Source organism: Leptonotus elevatus, chromosome 14 (assembly GCF_054856555.1).
Source record: "Leptonotus elevatus isolate MCC_2025b chromosome 14, RoL_Lele_1.0, whole genome shotgun sequence".
In the NCBI taxonomy this organism is placed as follows: Eukaryota; Metazoa; Chordata; class Actinopteri; order Syngnathiformes; family Syngnathidae; genus Leptonotus; species Leptonotus elevatus.
The window spans coordinates 12,590,753-12,613,416 of NC_141252.1; the positions used below are offsets into that span (position 1 = coordinate 12,590,753).

At 40.3% G+C, this 22,664-nt stretch overlaps 1 protein-coding gene across 5 annotated transcripts; it reads left to right on the forward strand.

Moving 5' to 3' along the window:
* The first annotated feature begins 573 nt into the window (after positions 1-573).
* On the forward strand, positions 574-22,659 carry LOC147163029 (inverted formin-2). 5 transcript variants are annotated; one of them, XM_086094660.1, is made up of 23 exons: positions 574-813; positions 7,538-7,948; positions 9,755-9,870; positions 9,986-10,145; positions 10,705-10,738; positions 10,815-10,956; positions 12,033-12,165; positions 12,327-12,923; positions 14,221-14,366; positions 14,456-14,517; positions 15,464-15,566; positions 15,646-15,731; positions 15,896-15,996; positions 16,073-16,143; positions 16,248-16,355; positions 16,422-16,492; positions 16,580-16,700; positions 18,037-18,201; positions 18,342-18,444; positions 18,525-18,677; positions 20,544-21,311; positions 21,572-21,625; positions 22,226-22,659. In XM_086094660.1, the coding sequence occupies exons 2-22, from the start codon at positions 7,549-7,551 to the stop codon at positions 21,622-21,624; spliced, it is 3,693 nt and encodes a 1,230-aa protein (XP_085950786.1). In that variant the 5' UTR covers positions 574-813; positions 7,538-7,548; the 3' UTR covers position 21,625; positions 22,226-22,659. The 5 variants fall into 5 exon arrangements, 4 of the variants coding, with proteins under 4 accessions (XP_085950786.1, XP_085950787.1, XP_085950785.1 ...); XR_015097069.1 differs by having other exon boundaries at positions 20,544-21,625; XM_086094661.1 differs by lacking the exon at positions 21,572-21,625.
* Positions 22,660-22,664: the final 5 nt, after the last annotated feature.

Here is a 22,664-nt window from a genome sequence, read left to right on the forward strand (position 1 = left end):
CTTTTTCTATATTTGTACAATTATTTAGGTACAGAATGATTCAACTGCCCGATCGGCTCCAGCTGCCAAGGATGGAGAGTGTGTAGGAGAAAGTCGGCCCACCGCCAGCACACCACTGCCTGGCTGCAGACAGCTTCAAAAACCGCAGGAAAATAGAAAATAGCGGGTGGGTTAGGACAGGAAACTACTGTATGTGAGTACTTTCAAAATAATACAGCGTCCTTAAAATTGATTGAGAGACGAGAGGTACTTTCTGTAACCAACATCGATTGAACATTGCTTTTGAGTTGGGTTGTTGAATTTCATCGCAGGCGGAAGAATGCTGCGTTAACGTGGTTCGGTTCTTGTAGTTTAACTTTGCCGTTATCTTTAATTATTAGCTTTAGCACCGTGTTAAATAAACTTCCAATCAACTTTTGTCAAGGCAACGACCCATGTTGTGCGTTGTAATCACGTTTATCTGCCAGTAACCACAGGAAACGAGTTTGAGTTGCGTTCTCCTGTCGTCACGTCATTACTTTATTGCGAAAGGCACGAGCGGATGTTGGTAGCTCGCGTTTACTTCTACGTAGACGTCACTCTTTTAAACAAGTGAGCGAGAGAGCTCAGGGCTGTGACGATTAAAAGCCACACAAACACACACCCACTCGGGTCGACCTGCAACTGCCTTAATGCCTTAATTTGAGGAAATATACGCTTCATCTTTGACGATGTAAACCGCAGTGTGTGTGTGTGTGTGTCATCTGGTGCCTCTCCCTTCTGAACACACACAAGGACGCGATTCTTCCAAGTGTATTTATAGAACAAACCCAGGTAAGACATCCTCCGCATCCTCAATCTCTTTGGGGGGTCTTCAATAATGCAACAGTGCATGAAGATGTTTCATATAAGATCATTTTTAACATTAAGTTGTTGCTTACACCGTGTCTTCAAGCTCCGGGACACTGGTCCCGCAAAGGCGCACCCCAAAGTGAAGATCTGTGTTGCTTTATTTTTAATTTTTAAATCCATCATGTTGCAGTAGCTAATGCAGACAAATTGGCGTTATGAATAGTGCCGTCGATCCTCATAATGGATGAGACTGTTTTCACTTTATCTGTCCCTCCTTGGAGAAATGGAAGGCTGCCTCAAAGGGGAAAAATGTGTCCAGTTGCCAAAATACACTTGAAGGGTTTTATTTGGATCACGTTTATTTACATTACTTGTGTGTGCGGTGGTTAATTCTGTTTTAATCGTTTGACGGTTTTAATAAAGTCAAGTATATCAGTGTAGTGCAAGTGCGCTTGCATGCATGTTTTGCTCCCCAAAATAGGCAAGATGGGAGAAGAAGAGGGTAGGTATCATTTTAATGAGCTCCAGATGTTCTTAAATTAACCCTTATATAAGTACTGTGTCAGATTTTAAGACTTGCTTAAAACTTGAATATTCATCTAAACAGTACTGCACTTCATTCCTCTTTGTCTACTGCGGAACGTGCATACTACAACATCATTCCAGGTTTAAAATGATCACGTCAGAAAATAAGACCTTAAATGATTCCTAAAATTTAACATTTCAAACTGGCATTGAAGTGTTGTTAGGTCATTAATCACTGTATAATAAACACAAATACATTTACTACGACCCCCTTTGAAGGTGCTTGACAGGGAAGTGTTATCGGTTTTCATTTACTGAATCTAATTGACATGATTTTACATTTTAGTAAACATGACAAAAGCTCATGCTGAACCATATTGGATCGAACAATAATCCCACTAAATTGAACCAAATCGAAGCCTTTCACTTGAAAATGTACTGTTATTTACTCGTAATGTACTCCATGTATTGAGATATTAATGAAATTGTCTTTTGCTGGAGAGATGCACACCCTAATATCGATTGATTGATCAATTAATCGATAGTGATATTGTGGTTCGAATCTTGACTCTGGTCTTTGCACATTCGCCCCATGCTTTCGAGGGTTTTCTGGGAGTACTCTGGAGTTGGGCTGACACAATGAATCGATTAGTCTATCAATTAATTTTACATTAAAGTGCCTTGCAAAAAAAAAAAAAAAACATTCATTTGTATTGACCATTGTTTGTTTGTTTATGGATTTTTAAAAAAATGGGACAATTTACCAATATCGCAAGATAGATTGATGTGTACTCAACAATCTTTATGATGTGTACTCAACAATCTTTATGAAGCTGATTCAGTGACTGGGGTCAGCCATTGTTTTACAAAAATAAAATGTTTGCAAATGTTTTTTTGTTTTTTTTGGATTAAACACAAAAGTATGTTTTCATGAAGGACTATAGAAATAATTACTGTTGAGCGGTTGAAATCTAAGCATTTCGACCATTTTAAAGGGGAAGTCAACCTAAAAAAAAATTCTTGACAATATGTTCTATGCAGCCCCACTTGTCTAAATACGGTATTTTGGTTAATATTGCGTTAATGTAATGTGAGTAAAGCAGCAAAATCCAGCAGTTTTTATTAATATCAGAAGGTGGCCATTTTGCCACTTGCTGTCATGTGAAAATGTCATCACAGTTGCTCAGGTCTCAGGTAACATCCAATCACAGCTCCAGAAAACAGGTGAGCTGTGATTGGTCATTGCCTGAGCCCTGAGCAACTGTGATGTCAACTTCAGTTGACAGCAAGTGGCAAAATGGAGATGAATAAAAACGTTTGGGTTTTGCTTTATAACTCGTATTGCACAAATGTAATATTAATCAGAATGTCATGTTTAGACTAGTGAGGTCACATATAAGATATTAAGATATTATTAAGAAATGTTTAAGGTTGACTTCCCCTTTAACTCATTCACTGCCATTGACGGCTATAAACGTCAAAAATTCATTTGAACTATTTCTATTAATTAAAAAAAAACTCCCCACTTTTGTTAAGAGTATAAAAACCTAAAAAAAAATGTTTGGTGCATTTAGAATAGATATAAAATTAGTGATTAATTGTGAGTTAACTAGTGAAGTCATGCGATTAATTACAATTAAAAAATGTAATCGTCTGACTAGATGATTGTTAAAAATTAAGGGCGTCAGGCGATTACATTTTTTAATCGTAATTAATCGCATGACTGCAATAGTTAACTCACGATTCATCACAATTTTTATATCTGTTCTAAATGTACAATAAAAAAAATTCTAGGTTTTCATACTCTTGTTAACAAAAGTAGAAAAAAAGTTAACAGAAATAGTTAAAATTATTTTTTTAAACGTTTATAACCGTCAATGGCAGTAAATGAGTTAAGTTGAACAATGGCTCTAAATGATTGTTAAAATAGTTGTCGATTAATCGATCAATTTTGACACCTCTACCCTGGAGTATTTACATTCCAAAAACATCCTTAATTATTTGAAGACGAAATTGTCCATAGGTGTGAAATTGTCAATGGTTTGTTTATATGTGCCCTGCGATTGGGTGGCGACCAGTCCAGGGTGCACCCTGGTCCCTGAGTCTCACCCAAGGTCAGCGACCTGCAAGGTTGAACCACAATTTCTGTGCAGGACGTTTGACCTTGGAGGTTCTATACTGTAATTACACAAGTTACATAATAATAGCAACTAATTGCTGAGATACAAAGCATACAATAGCTATACAGTTGTGAGCTTTGCATATGTTCCATATAAAAGGAAGCAGTGGGGGTGCATGCTATAAGTGTTGATACATTGGAGTTGGCTGTTGTGTAGGAGGCTCAAGCAAAGGACACATGAGTGGGTTTGTCCTGTAGGCTGTGAATCAGCTGCTGTTCGAGGTGCATGTGGGAGCTTTTGGAAGCAGGCATGAAAATGTCCTTCAATGAGCAACTTAATAAAAATATTTTTTTTTATTCATCCACCCAACAATGTTTGTACGCGAATTGTCCTCGCTGTGGATTCAATCTTCAGTGACACAGACGTTTCAAAAGAGGAACATGTGCTGCCTCACGCGTGTTTATCTGGTTTCCTGTCCCGGGATAGTCATTTCCCTTCCTTCTGAAAAATTCCTTGGGTAGCCCAGCACATGACGTTCAGACACACCCTCAGCCTTCGTCTGTGGAATAAAAAACAGTTAAAAAAAAACTTGGTAGTTGTTGGAAAATTGCCCTGATTACAAGCATTTACTTGCAACATGAATACATGTATTCCCCACAACACAGAAATACAAAGTGATTTGTAAACACATCTCAAACATTAAAAGAGTTCATATTTAAATACAAAGAACAACAATAAAACATGTTAACTAATCCTACTATTCAGTTGAGTTGAGTACACATTTATTTTGATGCCTGCAACTCATAAAAGTAAGACTAGCAAACAATTTGAAGTAAAGCATTACATGCATCTCGATGTGTCACAAAATGCTCGTTTATGTCCACGCTAGCGAGATGTGGCATTCCATGTCCCCAGAGCTAGTTTCAGTAGCCGGGGGTCGGACCGCCAAGGCCACCGCCTTTGGCCGCCACCCGACTCACTGCGCACCTGACCCCTTTGGCCCCTCCCACCGGTGGTGAGCCCATGGGAAGGGGGACCCACGTTGCCTTTTCGAGCCGTGCCCATACCCCATGGGTATAGGCCCGGTTACCAGACGCTCGCCTTCGAGCCCCCCCTCCAGGCCTGGCTCCAGAGGAACGCCCCGGTGACCCGCGCCCGGGCAAGGGGAACCACGATCCAAAACTTACATTCATCATAGGGGTCTTTTGAGCCATGCTTTGTCTGGCCCCTCACCTGGGACCTGTTTGCCATGGGTGACCCTACTAGGGACACGAAGCCCCAGACAACATAGCTCCTAGGCTCATTGGGACACGCAAACGCCTCCACCACGATAAGGTGATGACTCACGGAGGAGTAGAGGAGGGTGAGAAGCTCGGTCATCCGGGAGGGAATCCTCCGCGTTGAGAGGAACCAGTTGAGGTGGCTCGGGCATCTGGTTCGGATGCCTCCTGGACGCCTCCCTGGAGAGGTGTTCCGGGCATGTCCCACCGGCGGGAGTCAGTGTTCATGACTCAAAAATAAAGAAGAGTCTACGGGAAAAAAAAAGTAATTCATGGCAAGGTTTCAAAGCGTAAACCACTGTTGGCTAAAAATAACATAAGCTCTTATTTTGCTATGTTACATCCCAAACGTAACATGGCATTTAAACAAAAAAAGTCAAACATGATAGTGAGATGATCTTGGGTTGTTTTGCTACTTCTGGACCTGGATGACTTGCTGTGATTGATGAAACCATGAATTCTACTTTTTACTAGAAAATCCTGAGGGAGAATGTTTGGCCACTCGTTTGTGACCACAAGCTGAAGCACACTTGAGTTCTGCAGCAGAACAATGATCCAAAACGCTACAGCAAGTCCACTTTAAAAATAAAAATAAAATAAAAACCTGGACCGAGTTGTGTAGACCTTATTATATTCGCTATACATGCATGCATACATATGTGTGTTTTCTCAGTGTGACAGCACAGTCCTGTAGCAAAACCACAATTAAAAACAACATACATCTTGTATTTGTATCCAATAAGTATCTGATGTTTTCATTCAGGCAGTGTTTCAGTGACTTGTTAGGCGGCATTGAGAAGGTCCGTTATAAATCACCATTGTGCCGCCTGAGCAGGCAAAATTCCTTTGCGAGAGGACGTGACAAAAGCCAAGAGCCACTTTACCTTGACTCGGTGGAATGAATGGAATTATCCTGCGCTACATCTTATGAAAACAGAAAGCCAAGTCAATTTTCAGAACATGTGTAACAGTGCAGAAGTTGGATGTCAGTGTCAAGCAAAGAGGCAGTGAAAAGCAAGTACAATGGGCCTTTGCCAAAGCTATCATTCCTTCCAAGCTAACCAAAGTAGCCAACTGTGAGTCAGAAGAGCAAGTCATTGTGTTTCTACATGCTCATCATTCCGCTTTGCCAAGTCTGAAATCCACATAGACAGACAGCGAAGCCTAAAACGACTTTTTATTTAACACCAAACCAGCAAATATGGCAACTCCGATTTAGAGGATGTATTTTTAGACTTTTTGCAGAAGGCTTTCCCCTTTTTTGGACTTAGTGTGTATCCTGCTTGTACGGGAAGGTTTTAGAAGCTCTCCAGAGAGTCAGGTTAGTAAAATAATATATGCTCGCTCTACATTAGTTGCGGCTGGGTAATCCAATGTAACGTCTTTTGTATTGTAAATGGAAATGTGTTCCGCACGGACTGTGTCCAGCGAGACCTATAAAGGGAGTTTTGATTGTCTTGCCAGATTTTTACGCGGGATTTCATCGGAATGTTTTGCATAGCTACTGGAAATGACTGGACTGCTGACACTGTCGTTTACACACCCACAGAGTGCAGTGCTGTCATTTGCTATTCTCTTTCCTTTTTGTGATCAGGCCTGCTGTCTTAGTTCTGCTTACCAGTGACATTCTTCCCAAAACAGTGATTTTGAAGGAAGTTGCAATATATTTTCATGGGTATTTTGTCAGTTTATTTGTTTTTGTGCAACTTCCTGTATAGTTTTCATTTGGTTATTTTTGGATGTGTGTATATTGGTCCATGTATGGTCCCATTCAGTTCTCATGAAAAGCTACAAAATGATGATAAATTGGGGTGTTGGGGGGGGGGGTGGAGTTAAGCAGTAAATCCAACCAATTTTCTCCATTTCTCCACTTATTGTCGACTGAAAATGACATCACAGTTGCTCAGAACATGGGTAACAACAAATCATGGCTAAGCATCAGAAAACTGGTGAGCCATGATTGGTTGTTACCTGAGGAACAACTGATGTCATTTTCAGTAAGGGACAAAATGGCCACCCTTTGAGATGGAGAAAAACGGGTGGATTTAGCTGTTTAGACCAGTCGGGAAGCGTAGAGTACATTATTGTAAAGAAAATATTTGGGTTGACTTCCCCTTTAATTAATTTGTCATGTCAACCTATTCCACACAATTGTGTTTTGTTTATCAAACAAAAAATATATATATTGCAAGTACTAAGTTAACTCATTCACTGCCATTGACGGCTATAGATGTCAAAAATTAATTTTGCCATTTCTATTAGTTTAACATTTTTTCCACTTTTTTATAACAAGAGTATGAAAACCTACAAAACAATGTTTATTGTACATTTAGAACAGATCAAATTTGTGATTAATTGTGAGTTAACTATTGAAGTCATGCAATTAATTACAATTTTAAAAAAAAGTAATCGCCTGATGCGATTTGGAAAAAATATATATATAAAAATTAGGGGCGTCACTCGATTAAAATTATTAATTGTAATTAATCGCATGACTCCACTAGTTAACTCACGATTAATCACAAATCTCACAAAAAATTCTAGGTTTTCATTCTCTTGTTGACAAAAGTGGAAAAAAATGTTAAGCTAATAATAAATTAATAGAAATAGTTAAAATGATTTTTTTAACGTCTATAGCTGTCAATTGCAGTGAATGAGTTAATAGTAAATAATATTGAATTACCTAGTAGAAATGCAGTTATGTGGAATTGGTCAACATAAAATTATTAAGCAAATGAATTTTCTGATGATATAAAACCCATTTGTCCCTTTCCTTCACAGGTGCTTTCAAAATGATGTCAGGGATCTCCGAGGTGAAGCGGAAGTGGGCAGCCGTGCGCGGTCGCCTGGGCTCATCGCAGGACTCCGACTCCCAACAGGAAGCCAACTTGGAGAATGCTGATCCGGAGCTCTGTATCAGACTACTCCAGGTTCCCACTGTGGTTAACTATTCCGGCCTGAAGCGGCGCCTGGATAGAAGCGACCAGACATGGATGGTCCAGTTCCTGGAGCTGAGTGGGCTGGATCTCCTTTTGGAGGCCCTGGACCGCCTTTCGGGCCGAGGTTGCTCCCGCATCGCAGACGCCCTCCTGCAGCTCACCTGCGTCAACTGCGTCCGTGCTGTCATGAACTCTTCAGCTGGCATCCACTTCATCATTGAGAACGAGGGATACATCCGGAAGCTCTCCCAAGGTTACCACAAACATTCCACTTTTATATTGTCTAACACTCTTAAGACACATATTTCATTATGTAGTATTTGTTTACATACACAACTCACAAAAACTAAGATGTGTTAAGATTTTGGGGGAAATACCAGGATGAAGCCAAAATAGGTGAACTTAAATCAACCTTCTAAAAACGTTCAGCCTGTCCAACTGTTCATTATTTTAGCACTTTTTACACAACTTCCTGTTCTCTAACAAGGGGCTGAACAGTACATTTCACAACAGGTGTTTATCTGTGAATGGACTAATCAATGTCTTGCTTCAGTTAGAATTGGTATTTAAACAGCATTTTCATCATGATGTTAATTATGACATCATGAGACCAAGATGACAACAATTGACCAACACTACATGTCATTGCAAGGCTTGTTCTGAAATTGAAGTGGTCACAGATTGTCATTAGGTTGCAACAGATACAGGAAGAGTCACATAAAGGCATAAAAGTAAATAAAAGAAAATTAAACACGTTGTGACTTTTGTTGTTCAGCTCCTCATTAATATAACACAAAGTAGCATAGAAAGTAGAGATGTTTGATACCACTTTTTTCATGTGTAAAATTTAACACTATGACAAAAAAATTCTTTCTAAAGCAGATTATGATTCGGCAAGGTGTCAAACTGCTGCCGAGGCGGTCTTACTCTGTCAGATTTTTATTTTGCCTTAAGCATCAGTGGCTGGTATCAGCAGCTTCAGCGAGTCCCCGATACGTTAAAATTAGTGATAGACAATTATTAGTAGTCAAGGTGGCTGGTAACCAATATTTGAAGCCAATATTTAATTTACAGTAAAAGACAAAATATTAGCGTTAAAATTAAAAGACTTGACTTTGGGGGGTGGTTGAACAATTTTTTAATTGTCAACATGTTGATTTTTTTTTTTTACTTTTAATTTTAGCTTTGTTTTAAAATTCTAACAAAAAAAGTGCAGGGAGCTTCCTGGGTCATTAACATGTCTTAAGATTAAAAAAAGAATAGCTCCCTAACTTTACTACAGTAAATAAAGTTTTCAACATAACTGAAATGTTAAACTTTCACTTGTTTTTGTTTTAATTTCTAGCAAAAACAAAAGTATTCAGTGAAAATTTAAATACATTAATACAAAGTTTCCTGAAGTTAACCCAGTTCTAAATTGATCTTGCGAACCTACGAATTTGGGGTTTTCATCAGGGTTTGCAAAACGTTGTAGCCTAAAGATGTTCGCTGTCAGTGAAGAACTGTCTTAACAAGTAAAAAAATAATAATTTGCGACAAGAAAAACTGTTTGCAACAAGTAAAAACTGTCTGCGAATATCTTTGCAACCTTTTACGAACCCTTGTGAAAACCCCAAATTTACTACATTTGCATGCCTCTCAGTGAAATACGAACTTTATCGGCCTTCAAATTTGTAAAATGACCGATACCGATATTCATCAAAATGCCAACGATATCAATACCTGGTATTTGTACTTGCCATTCCCTAGCAGACATGTGCTTTCTAAAGTTTATTCTAGGTCAAGTTAAATTCCCCTGAAATTTCACAAAAAAAGCCAAATATCCCTAACCTTTTGTGCGTCGTATTCTTGTATGACTCACTCGAAGTCTGCAACTTTCCACACAGTGAACTATGAAAGCCTGTTGACTAGAAACACAAACATGTTTATCTGCCACATCCTCACAGAACAAAGTTCACATTGCACTGCTTAAAATCATTCGAGGCATGTTGGAAGGAAGAGCCCATAGCAAAAGTAGCTGTTTTGTGTGCGCTGTGTTAAATGTGTGTGCTAATGACAGCCTTGGACACCTCCAACACCATGGTGAAGAAGCAAGTGTTTGAGCTACTTGCAGCCCTCAGCATGTTCTCATCAGACGGTCATCACCTTGCTCTGGATGCTCTGGACCACTACAAGGCAAGAAACATTTGATCCCAAAAATTAAAAAAAATACCGCCCCCTGGTGGCGAGTTGCATTCACAAGCATTACACCACAATGAAGAAGTGAATTCCACTGTGATTTGTTCTTCAGGGCGTGAAGACGCGTCAATATCGCTTCAGCGTGATCATGAACGAGCTGCAGGCCACAGACAACGTTCCTTACATGGTCACGCTCCTCAGCGTCATCAACGCCCTCATTTTCGGCTGTGATGACCTGAGGCAGAGAGATAAGATGAGAAAGGAGTTTATCGGTAGGTTCAGCTTGCCATTGAACAATTAAACACACAATGAGTGAGGTCACTTTTCTAGAAGCTGTCTCAGCATTTACATCGGTGCTAAAAGTGAATCGAAAGCACAAATCAGGACATTATTGGTGCTCGATTGAAAATGTGTCTAAGAATAGGTTGAATGGCCGGACAACGTATGAAGCCCAATGGTTGTAATTTATATCACACCCTGCTACATTTTAGGTTGATAACATTACTGACCTCATTTAATTGGACAAAGCGAAAGTCACAACAATCTGACTGGCATTGAGTTCGGAGTCCAAGACAACAAAACAAAAAATAACTGAGGCTTTAAGAATCCACCCAATTCCATTATGACCACCCACCTCCGTCAACCAATCAATAATTTGATTGGCCACACCTCTCTTATAATTGCACACCTGTGACTTCCTCCAATAGCTCCTTGGCTATCTGTACCAGTGTTTCACTTCCAAAGATGTACATTACTTTAAAAAAACAAAAAAAAATCAAAAAAAATAAGGGGAATGTTGTGACACTCGTGCTGTTTTTTGTTGTTCTGCAGGGCTTCATGTTCTTGATATTCTACCAAAATTAAGGTGAGCACGTGACCCTTTTTTTTTTTTAAAGTGTAGTGCACCTTTTTACTGATCTGTATTTGTGTGTGGCATGCAGAGAACAGGAAGATGAAGACTTGATTATTCAGTGTGAAGCTTTTGAAGAGGCAATGGCGGAAGATGAGGAGGAGCTTTTGCGGCTGTATGGCGGGATTGATATGAGTAATCACCTGGAGGTCTTTACAACTCTCTTCAACAAGGTGAGTTGTGCGGGAGGATTGGACTGGATAGCTCATTGATGTAATGGACTCTTTGGACAAATCCACTACTTCCTGAACTTTGTACCACTCCTTCATTTCCTGTCTTTCATGATTGGACAAACTGATTAATCCAGGTGTGCCTGGCCTCAGTAACCACGACGACAATGGCCAGACACACCTGGATTAATCAGTTTGTCCAATCATGAAAGACAGGAAATTAAGGAGTGGTATTGAGTCCAGGAAGTAGTGGAGAGCCCATTACGTCTATTAACTTGTAATTTTAGTGATACATATTAATTCACTGCCAGCCTTCCCAGTTAATATTTTCAGCATGTTTTTTAATTTACATTAGAATAAAAAAAACTGATGCAAAAAGCCTGTACAAATAACCCAAACAGCCAATCAGAACTATGAATTAGGGTCACGTGACACCATATGAATACAAGGTCTGTGTAAGCCAATCACAAGCTGAACTTGGATCACGTGGCCTGGATTATGAGTGTGAACCTTACCTTGAAATTTTGATCCTATGAAAAGTTATTTTTGAACAAAAAAAATTCAAAATGCCGGCAGTTCCAAGACCGAGCATGCAGAGCTTAGCCCCAGAACATTTTTGGAACTGAAGCATCGAGAAGAGTTAAAGTGATGTCATCACCTAATCTGCAGGTAGCGTCACAATGTCCAAGTGCCAAATGGTAGTATATATACAAATTAAATAGTGATATTTAGGGGTATACTCAAAAAATCAATACGGGAGTAGATCATTGCGGGCTTCAAAAATCAATACGGGAATAGATCGTTGCGGGTTTCGTTACAATACATGATATGTCAGAATCGATATTGCACGTTCATTCATAAAGTTTCCCCGCACGTCTCTAAAAGCTGCTCCTTGCCTGCGCAGTGCGCACACATTTCAACGAGACCAGTTACCGCCAGCGCCGCTAAAATTAAAATAAAGCATTTTTGCTTGCATATGTATCGCCTTAAAGGCAGTGTATCGGGATATACGACGTGTATATCGTGACTCCTGTATTGTGAGCCGCATTGTATTGTATTCCTTTGTCGATGTGTGGCAGGTGAGCAGCTCCCCCGCCTCGCTCCAGCTGCTGTCCATCCTGCAGACGCTCCTCCTGCTGGGGCCAAGCCGCTCGGATATCTGGCTGGCTCTGGAGGCCGTCACTAACCGAGCCATACTGTTGGCCCAGGACTGTGAGTCAGCAACATTGTGATGCATTCACTATCACTTCCTGTAAAGCTAAATGTCTCGCTAATGGCTGCCTCTTATTAATGTTTGATGGAGTTGGAAAATAGCAATGAGGTATAGAGGCTGCTCTGCACTTTCTAACATTTTTTTTCTGTTTGGACTCCAGCTCAGATAGGGACATTTGAGAAGATAATGGAGCGTCTGGTGTTCTCCAAGAGCAAGAGCCCAATGGATGGTCAAGAAGTGGACGGCCAGCCTGTCAGAGTGGACAAGGCTTCGCAGACGAGCCAGCAAGACCAAAACCAGCTGGAGAAATGCTCTGCATCACCTCAGAAGACGCTCTTGGCTTCACCCCCTCCACCACCACTGCCACCAGCTCCGCCACTTCCTCCCAATATGACAGGGCCAATAGGTTCTCCTCAGTGCCCGCCTCCTCCTCCCCCTCCTCCACTCCCAGGTGCAATTGGTGGACCTCCACCACCACCTCCTCCCTTACCAGGAATGATGCCACCGCTGCCTCCACCACTACCATGCGGTCCTGGCATGGCTCCCCCACCACCTCCGCCCCCTCTGCCAGGTATGAGCAATGGGCCGCCGCCGCCACCTGCCTTACCTGGCATGCCACCTCCTCCACCTCCCCCCTCGGGCATGATAGTGGCTCAGACCAGCTATTCTCTGGGATGCAGCGCAGCCGCAAAGGTGAGCCGATATCCCACACTGAGGATGAAAAAGCTCAACTGGCAGAAACTGAGAACCGTTACAGGTAAGGACAATTTGAGTGGGCTTTCTTCTTCAAGTCTTGTTCAAATTTAAAATGGAAAATGCTTATCTTAAATGCTGGTTTAATGTTTTTTTAAAACCTTGGTAGGAAATTAGATTTAATTAGCAATAATGTAATTAGTACAAAACTGATATTTTCATCTACTTGATTAAACTATTTGCTTAGCTATTTTTAGAACAGACTTGTAGGCTGCTCATGTTGTCCTCAGGGCCAACTAGTACTTGCTGAAAATTATTATTATTTTTTAACAATGCACAGTAATCGCCAACAAAAAAGGCATCCGTTCATGCTCTCGTTTTTGTTCCTTCTTCCATTTATGTAACTGCTCACCCCTCCCCTCTCTGCTCAGCCGAGAAGGGGGGAGAGGGGAAAAAAGCCAATGGCCTCTCAAATTACACTGGGAACACAATTTTTGTTAGGACTACTTTCCGAAGCTGATCAAATTTGTTCTCAAGTTTTTGCGCCATAGGATCCCCGTTTTCTTTAAATTAATAAAAATGTGTATGTGTAAATAAACTAAGATGAATAGTTGCAAGCTTTAGAAAAAATAAAAATAAAACAAAATACTATCCGTCTCAATTGTGACTGCACAAACAAGTGATGTGCAATCGTAATTTTTTTTCTTATCTGGAGGTTAAAAACACTTACTGCAATTTTAAAAGTGGCAAGCCAATTTTAGTCTTAACTTGAAAATCTAACTAGAACCAGATCCCCTCCCCCCTTTCCCAAGCCAATCATTAGTGGAACTTTGCCTGCTTTGGAGTCCAAAACCACAGTAAATCCGTCAAAGACTGAAGATTACGAGAACCTACCAGTGACTTACTGGCAACCAGTTCACGCTGATGTTGACCTTTTTTTGTCCAAAAGCTTCTTAATGCTCCAATCCTGAACTGGATAAGAACCTTTGAGGCATGTGGATCATGTTTGTGGACTGTTCTGTTGCTCAAATCATCCACATTCTGGTACTATTTAAATGTTTTTTTGTATTGAACACAAGAGGAGCTTACTCGCCTGGGATTCTGTACAGGCTGTGTGGGTTTAGTTCTCACTCAGCGACAGTGTGATTGACTGTCTCTATGTACCCTGTGATTGGCTGGCAACCAGTTCTAGGTGTAGTCTGCCTTTCTCACCAAGTCAGCTGGGATATGCAATCCTAGACAGGATAAGCGGTATAGAAAATGGACACACAAACTGTAACAATGTTTTCCTCCCTGGCAAGAGGAGCAAACGGTTCAAACTGACGAGATGGGTTCCTCTCTCTTCTTACACACACACACAGATGGTCACTCCATGTGGGCTTCAGTTCAGAAAGAGCCTTCTCCTCACGAGCCGGACTATAGCAGTATTGAGCAGCTGTTCTGTCTCCCGGTGACCGAGCACAAAGACAAGGGGGCAGCTGCTCCTGTCAAGAAGGAGCCTAAAGAGGTGTGTGCGAACAACCTCAGCAATGAATTGAAATGAATTACAAGCACGTGATTTTCTAAGCCAAACTATCTATTTCTGTTTGTTTCTAGATTTCTTTTATTGAACCGAAGAAAAACCTGAATGTAAACATATTCCTGAAACAGTTCAAATGGTGAGATCCTAAGCAACGTGTTGATCCATTTTATGTCCGTAAAGTGTTCCCTCAATGGGCACTTAATTAAGTAGGTACAGTTAAAAACAAGATCCAGGAAGCTGTATGAAAAATTCAGTGTTTTTAAAATCTAAGAAATAATCTTAGCAATAAAGTATTTCAATTGAGTATTTTGGAGATGCAACAATCAACTATCAAAATCGAATATCGTTGAGACATTGTTTGATTAAAATTGTCCAAATGAAATACTCAGTTTCATCCTCATTTGCAAACATCTGCTATTTGGAAATCAATTTATTTGGATTCTATTTTCTGGGATGTTACGGACCAAAGCAGTAACTGAATGTTAAAAAAAATAATGGACAAATTAATTAAATCGAAAAGGGTAGTCTTCTGTATTTGTTGTAGTATTATACATCGGAGTGGAAGTACATTACGTCACACTGGGAGGTATTTCTCATATTTGCCCCACTTTTGTACTATAAAGGCATGCACTGTATGCACTAAGGCAGGACTGTCAAACTCATTAATACAGTGGCCACTTAAACCTATATTTCCTTTTTTTTAACGTGTGAATAATTACCATCTTATTGTATAGTAATCTGAAATGTCTTAACAAAAATGAGTAGCCTACACAATTTTTGCATTAGATCCTGAGTGACAGCCAATTTTCAGCATGTCAATTAAGTGGTTGCCAGTGTGCCCTGGGGTGGCCAAAATTCGCAACAACAGTTAATTTTTAGTGAGAAAACTGCAGTTTGTGTTCTGTTCTCACGGACCAGATTGAACCCCTTTGATGGGACAGTTCTGGCCCGCGGACTGTATGTTTGACACCCTTGCACTAATAGGTACAAAGCAATGTTATGAAGAACCTTTAATTATATACAGCTCTTATAATAGATCTCATAATGTCGTGCCCATCTTATTTGAAACGTTCTATGTCCAGCTCAAACGAGGACTTTGTGGTGATGATTGAGAAAGGTGACAGAAGCAGGTTTGACGTAGAGGTGCTAAAACAGCTCCTGAAGCTCCTGCCAGAGAAGCATGAGGTTTGTTCATACCTACGCAGTGTTTTAAAGCTGTCATTCAAAGCGACGCCTGAGTCGTGATGTTGCCGTTGTCACCTAGATTGAAAACTTGAAGTCTTTCCAAGGAGAGAAGGAGAAGCTGGCTAATGTCGACCGTTTCTTCACATTGCTCCTCACTGTCAAATGGTAACTTCCTTCCCCAATTGTTCTAACATGCGAGCTGCCTGCTTAATTAAGAAATGGGCCAAAGAGGAACCCATAACATTTTGTGATGGCATTGGATGGATTTTTTTTTATTTGGCTGCATTAAAATGTGACCTTCATACTCACAATTTCTTCCCCGTTTCCAGTTATCATCTGAGGGTTGAGTGCATGCTGTTGTGTGAGGAGACCGCATCGGTGTTGGAAATGCACCAACCTAAAGTGAAGCTGCTGGAGGAGGCCTGTCACTGTAAGTACCCCTTGTTTTGTGTGGAAATAACCCAATTTTGCAATCCTCGTCCATCTTACCTAAAACTAATTCACAGCTCTCAGGACAAGCACGCTCATTCCCACTTTCTGCAGGCTCATCCTCGACGTGGGCAATTTTCTCAACTATGTAAGAGCCCCAAATTTTATCCCATCTGATATTTAGAGAAGGCGTACTTTTCTCTTTTTTTTTTTTTTTTTTTTTTTAAATCTCTTAAGTCACTTTCCTTCTAGGGAAGCCACACAGGAAATGCAGAGGGATTCAAGATCAGCTCTCTTCTCAAGCTGACAGAGACCAAAGCCAACAAGAGCCGCATTACATTGCTTCATCACATCTTAGAGGTAAACAAAGACCAACATTTTCCCTTAAAACACATTTGTTACTAACTCAACATACTTGTGTGAAAGGAAGCAGAAGTAAACCACCCAGAGCTATTGGCATTGCCAGAGGACATTGAAATCTGCCAAAAGGCTGCGGGGTACAGCTTCTTTTCCACGTTCTTGCCACCCTCCCTATAAATCTGTGCAAAAATATTCTTTAATACAAAATATATCTCATACCACAGAATGAATCTGGATTCTATCCAGTCCGAAACCAACACTTTGCTTAAACGACTGCATGAGGCATCAAAGAAAGTCTCCAACTCTCTGGAAGAAGTGAAGGAGCAATATGCAAAGGTTCTTGAGGTAAGATCCTGGATGTACATCTGTCCATCATTTTTGATACATAAAGTATCTCATGATATCTTCATGTGACAACACTGGAGAAATGACACTGACACAATGAAAAGTCAGTCCACAGCTTGCATTGCTGTGTCAATTTATTGTTCCCTCAAAATATACTGCCAATCCCTAAACACCTGGCAACAAATGCGAGTACACCCCTAAGTGAAAATGCCCCAAGTGTCCATACTTGGTGTGGCCACAATTATTTATTTTACTTTACTCTCTGGAAATCACCAGAGCTTCCCAGATTGCCACTGGAATCCTCTCCCGCTCCTCCATGGCGACATCACGGACTTCAGTATGTCACAGTACATGTTGGCATTCACGGTTCTCTCAATGAACTGTCGTGTGAGTCATAATACCAAAAAATTGCATACCTGCTCCCTATTCACACCTGATACATTTAACACTTGAGTCACATGGCACTGAGGAGGAAATTTGACTCTGCTCAATTTTGACATTTTCACATAGGGGTGAACTCACTTTTGTTGCCAGGGGTTTCGCTATTAATAACTGTATTGTGTTATTTTGAAGGAACAATGCGTTTAAATGATCTAAGATGAAAACTGGCTACTTTTCATTCAAAGTGCCATTTATTCAGTGTTGTCCCATGAAAGGATAGAAATATGAGGGGTGTACTCACTTTTGTAAGATACTCTATCTACATGCATGGGTGTCATATGGTTTGATTCAGTGGGATTGCTATTCCATCAGATATAATATGGGTGAGTTGGAGAGGGGATGTTGCAATGAATTTGTCATTTTACATACTTATTGATGAAATGTGACATTTCCTTCAAAGACTATTTGGTGCATATCTTGATATATTTTAAAATGGAATAATAAGGTTCGATTCGATGCACTTGCATATTTTACATAAACACAATTTTCTTATTCAAATAGTTTTTGTTACAACTATTAATTAGTAAAAAGCTATTTGCAGCAGCCAAATGGCAAACCCTGTATACTGACCGACACCAGCTATGATAATAATATTGCATTTGGTGTAATGTACTAAGCCAAAAGCAATTCATTGGGGCACTGCAATGTGAAAATCAGCAATCCTCCCCCTAATAAGTGCTTTTAGGCAATATTGTGATGTCATTGATCTTGGTCTTTAATATATTTAAATTAAAGCTCAAGTACCTCCAAGTGTTTGAGCTCGAAAGAATAATTATTGAATCCAGTGAGCTACAGAGCAGCTAAAAATGGCAATAAAAAGAAAAACGAATTGATTGCTGTGCTTTGTGAACGCTTGTCTCGTTATTCTCACAAAGGCCTCATTTCTGTGCTGCAGGAAAATCTGAAGGCGTGTCGAGAATTGAGTGAAAGATTTGTGGACATTGACAAGAAGAGGAGTGAACTCGCTGTCTACTTTTGTGAAGATGCCAATCAGCTGTCGCTCGAAGAGCTTTTCGGAACAATCAAGATTTTCCGGGAACTTTTCATCAAAGCGCTGAAGGTCGGGGATAATGCTGGTGTCGTTTATAGTGTGAAAAGAAACATTTTGATGTGTTGTTGCTCAAGTCGAAATTGCTACCGAGTGTACAATTTGTACTTGGCAGAGTGACACCCTTTTTTTTTTCTTCTCCACAAATACAGGACAATAAGATCAGGAAAGAACAGGCAGCCAAAGCTGAGAAGAGAAAGAAGCAGCTGGCAGAGGAAGAGTCCAAGAGGCAGAAGGGAGCGAATGGAAAAATAAGTGAGTTGTCACTGCACCATGCACAAATCCCGTTTTTGAAAAGTTTAGAGCTGACCTTTTCGATCCCTGTCCCACACCAGTCAAGAAAGGCTTGGTGCCGCAGGACGACGGCTGCATAATCGACCACCTGCTTGCGGACATCAGGAAGGGTTTCAGCCTAAGAAAGACCAGGCCAAGGTGCGATAGGGAAAGCCTCCCTCATAGTGAAATGAGTAGGGATACCTGCCCACCTGGTAAGGACAAGAGACTGTGGCCCCCATCCGCAGTTCTAGCTCCACTCCCGAGTCCCTTAACTGCGTGCCACGGTTTTGTTGCTTTTATGTGCCCTGATGATGTGCTTCAGCCTGCATTAGCTTTTATATGTATGCGCTTGGGAAATGTATTGCCATGCATTCTCATTACCTCCGCCAAGTGCAAAAGCAAGTTTTCATCTCCATGGCGTTGCAACATTTTTATTTATTTTTTTGGGTGACAGCAGGGTTTCCCAAAACTTTCATCTCAAGACAAAGAAATCTCATGTAGTAGCAAGATACCACCCAGTACTTTTAATAGACCCCCCCCCCCCAAAAAAAAAGACATATTGAAAGAAAGTCCTATATATCCCAATATTGCATTAGCATTTTTCCTTAAAATTACATGAAATTAGTGGCAATTTTCTATTCTAATTTCTAGTTGCAGATCACAAACGGCCACAAGAGGGCAGCCAATACTGGTATCTGTACTCACCCGTCCCTAAATCTTTGGATGCCCAAGTTTAGGAAACCTTGTTTTTGCTTTCAGTCACATTGCAACTGTTGCTGACTCTGTTGTGTTAAAGGGGACGGTAACTCAAAAAGTGTCCTTCACGAGTTTAAACACTTTCTTTTATTAATATTGCATTTCTGGAATAGGAGTTAAGCAGCAAAATCTACCCAGTTTTATCTATCTCGGGGGGTGGCCATTTTGCCACTTGCTGTCGACTGAAAATGACGTTGCCGGCGCCAGATCGTATCGGGGTCGCCGAACGAACACGTCACGCTACAGGATTGGCTGGAAATTATCCAGTTAACGTCAAACATTGGAAAGAAAATATTAAAGATGTTATTTAAATACAAAAATGTCCAGACTAAAATGGTAAAAACTTAAATAAACATAAGAATATAAAAGCAAGATATATTGGAGAAATAATAAAAAAATTTAAATAAATGATAAATACACATTAATTGCCTGAGATGTGACAAATATTGTCAGTTTAGATTGCTAATGTGTTCCTTATCGTTAAGACTGTTTTTGTGATGTATTGTAATTTGCAAACATCTAAAAAAAAAAAAAAAAAAAAAAAAAACACGTCTGAATGAATCTCGCATTTCGTTAGCGCTGCTGTACTGACGTCATCGGCACGCCCGAAAGTGCTTAAACCCATTTTAGCATTTCATCAATCTTAAAGTATTCTGCTTTTATATTTTTACTTAAATTTTTTAAATTTCAGTCCATAAATTTTGTTACTTAAATGACATCTTTCCAATGTTTTGACATCAAGCAGATATATATATTTTTTTCATATAATTTTATTGAACAATTGTAAACGGATAATTTCCGGCCAATCCTGTAGCGTAACGTCGTCGGTAGGTGACCCCGCTTCAATCTGGTACCGACAACGTCACAGTTGCTCAAGGCTCAGCTAACAATCAACCACGGCTCACCTGCTCAGGTAATGACCAATTGTGGCTCGGCTTCAGAAAACAGGTAAGCCGTGATTGGTCATTCCCTGAGCAACTGTGATGTCATCTTCAATCAACATCAAGTGGGAAAATGGCTTCCCCCTGACATAGATAAAAACGGATGCATTTTTTTTTACTTGACTCATATTCCACAAAACTAATGTTAATCTGAATGCCGTGTTTAGACTAATGGGGGCACATACAACATTATTGTAAAGAACATTTTTGAGTTGACTTCTCCATTAACCAGAAGGCCTGCTAACTACTAAACTACAGCAGGGTTTTTTTTCCTTCACTTTTGATAAAAGTTCGACCTTGGCGGAGGTCCCATTCGAGTTTTGTGATGCCACTTCAATTTCTAAACGGTTCCAGTAACGCTTTTGACATCTCCCCATTCAGGGTCACGTGTGAAGTCTGCAGACGAAAAATCCGCCGAAGTAGCCTGCAGCGATTCCGCGCCCACCACACGTCCAACAGAGGCTCGCCAAATCAGCGCAGGCGAAATGAACGGCTCGCCAAACGAGACTCCTTCGACACCTCAGGATGTAGTGCAGGTGGAAGCCTCACCCCAACCAACGCCAGGCCAATCGATTTCTATTGCACCGGCACCCCCGGAAAGGCCCACCTCGCTACCGGAGGATCATACCTCAACTGCACCGACAGCACCTCAAACTAAAGTTCAGGTGGAACCCCAGCCATGTCTCGTCACAGATGGTTTCTCTGTAGATTCAACCGAAACCAGTGCACTCGGCCCATCCTCGCCGTCAGACTCCGACCTGATAGAGGTTGTGTTAGATGAAACTTCAAACCTGGTACCCGAGACGTTGACTCTTAAGGAGCCGGCAGACATTAGTCAACTCGCAGGAAACACCGCTGCTAGTGAAAGGAACCCTAAAGTTGATAAGGACAGTCAAACTAGTAATATTACTTCACAAGAAGCTGAAGGACAAGCGGCAGGTCTCGATGTGCGTGCTGCTAAAGCGTCCGGGCAGGATGTGGTGGTGGTGAGCTGCACGCAGGCAGACGCCAAAAGCAACAAGACCCATTTGGAGAGCATCTTAGGGTGCGACGGCCAGGGTGGAGTTGAATCTGAAGAAATAACTTCAATAAACCCCGAACCAAAGAAACGGTCAAGCTTCTTTAAACGCAACAAAAAGAAGAGTCCAGGTAAAGCATCTAACTTAAATAAACCATTTTGGAATGCTAGTCTTGTGAAAATTCTTAAAGGAAGTTTTGTTTTTATTGCACCCTGCTTTATATATTTGATTTTTTTAGTAGGTGATTGTGAGAATGTTCCAATATGTGTGCCTCTTTTAATTAAAGACAATGAATACAGATTTGGATTATAATTCTACAATGCTGCTGTTTGCCAAATGGAGCGTTTGTTTGAATGTTCTGTTTTCCGTTCTTACTCTCTAAAACACAAGGTAACAGTGGGAAAGGACACATTAAACCTAAAAAGGGCTGTGTGTTGCAGTGAGGTAGGTCAAGCGGTGGGATGGCAAGCTGTAAGCAGGAACATCATCCTAAAACTCAGTCACCGTCCAAACTTTGTGGCAAATAACCCACCATTTGTTCTAACTGGGATCTGGATTTCATTTGTCTGTGTTGTCCAGCTTTTAACACTTCTTTTTCACTGATGCAGTCATTGATAAGTCTAAAGAGATTTTAACAAAGAAAACTTGTCTTGGAATTGTTTTACTGATGGATAAAATATTTATATATAAATGCAGAAACCTGTCTCTCATTCCAGTCAGTCTTGACGGTGTGCAGTCATCGTAAATTTCTCATGATGGCCTTCACTCTTGTCTCTTCCATATTTTCCCGTCCATTCTTTAATTCTGCTCTTGAGTTGTTTTAATCTACTAATGTCAGTCTCATGCTTCCTGTAAACTGCTGTATTTGTTATCTAAAGTTCATTTGCATAAGAGCTAAAGCTATTTAAAAAATAAAATAAAAAAAACGCAAGCTAACGACCCAATAAGTACATTTATCTCACAATTGCTAATGAGTTAATCATATTTAGAATTACTTAAATCTAAAATTGTATGTATTCACTCTTGGTTATTTTCCCCCTTTAGGTGATTCCAAAAAAAGGAGATCAAGAGGAAAAAGAAAAAGTTGATGTCACCATAGTTGTGAACTGGCAGGAGTCCAGTATACTGAATATTTTATTTTTGTGAGATTACAGAAGATTTTCTAAACCAAGAAGCGTTTATGAACTAATTCAAGGTCGGGACTTTGACAGCATTTTGGATGTAAACATGTCACTGTAAATTGTTTTTGATGGTAACCTATTCGAAAAGTTGGTCAATGTGCTTTATATGTTTTTGTATGTTTAAGTGGTTGTGTGTCTGTGCTTTGAACATTTTGAGAATTTGAGACGCTAATATAAAGGAAAGACTAAAATATTTAACATTTTGAATCGTATAACTCACTCATGACGGACTATACTGGCACTGTACTGTCACTTTTACTTAATGCTTTAGCTATTTTAATAAAAGTAAATTGGAAATTCTT

What these genes read in the sequence shown, in the direction of transcription:
- LOC147163029 (XM_086094659.1), top strand. Translation starts at nt 7,549, where the DNA reads ATGATGTCAGGGATCTCCGAGGTGAAGCGGAAGTGGGCAGCCGTGCGC. An exon ending in GCTGGAGGAGGCCTGTCACT is followed by an intron (nt 15,997 to 16,072) that starts GTAAGTACCCCT and finishes ACTAATTCACAG; the next exon opens with CTCTCAGGACAAGCACGCTC. An exon ending in TGGGCAATTTTCTCAACTAT is followed by an intron (nt 16,144 to 16,247) that starts GTAAGAGCCCCA and finishes CTTTCCTTCTAG; the next exon opens with GGAAGCCACACAGGAAATGC.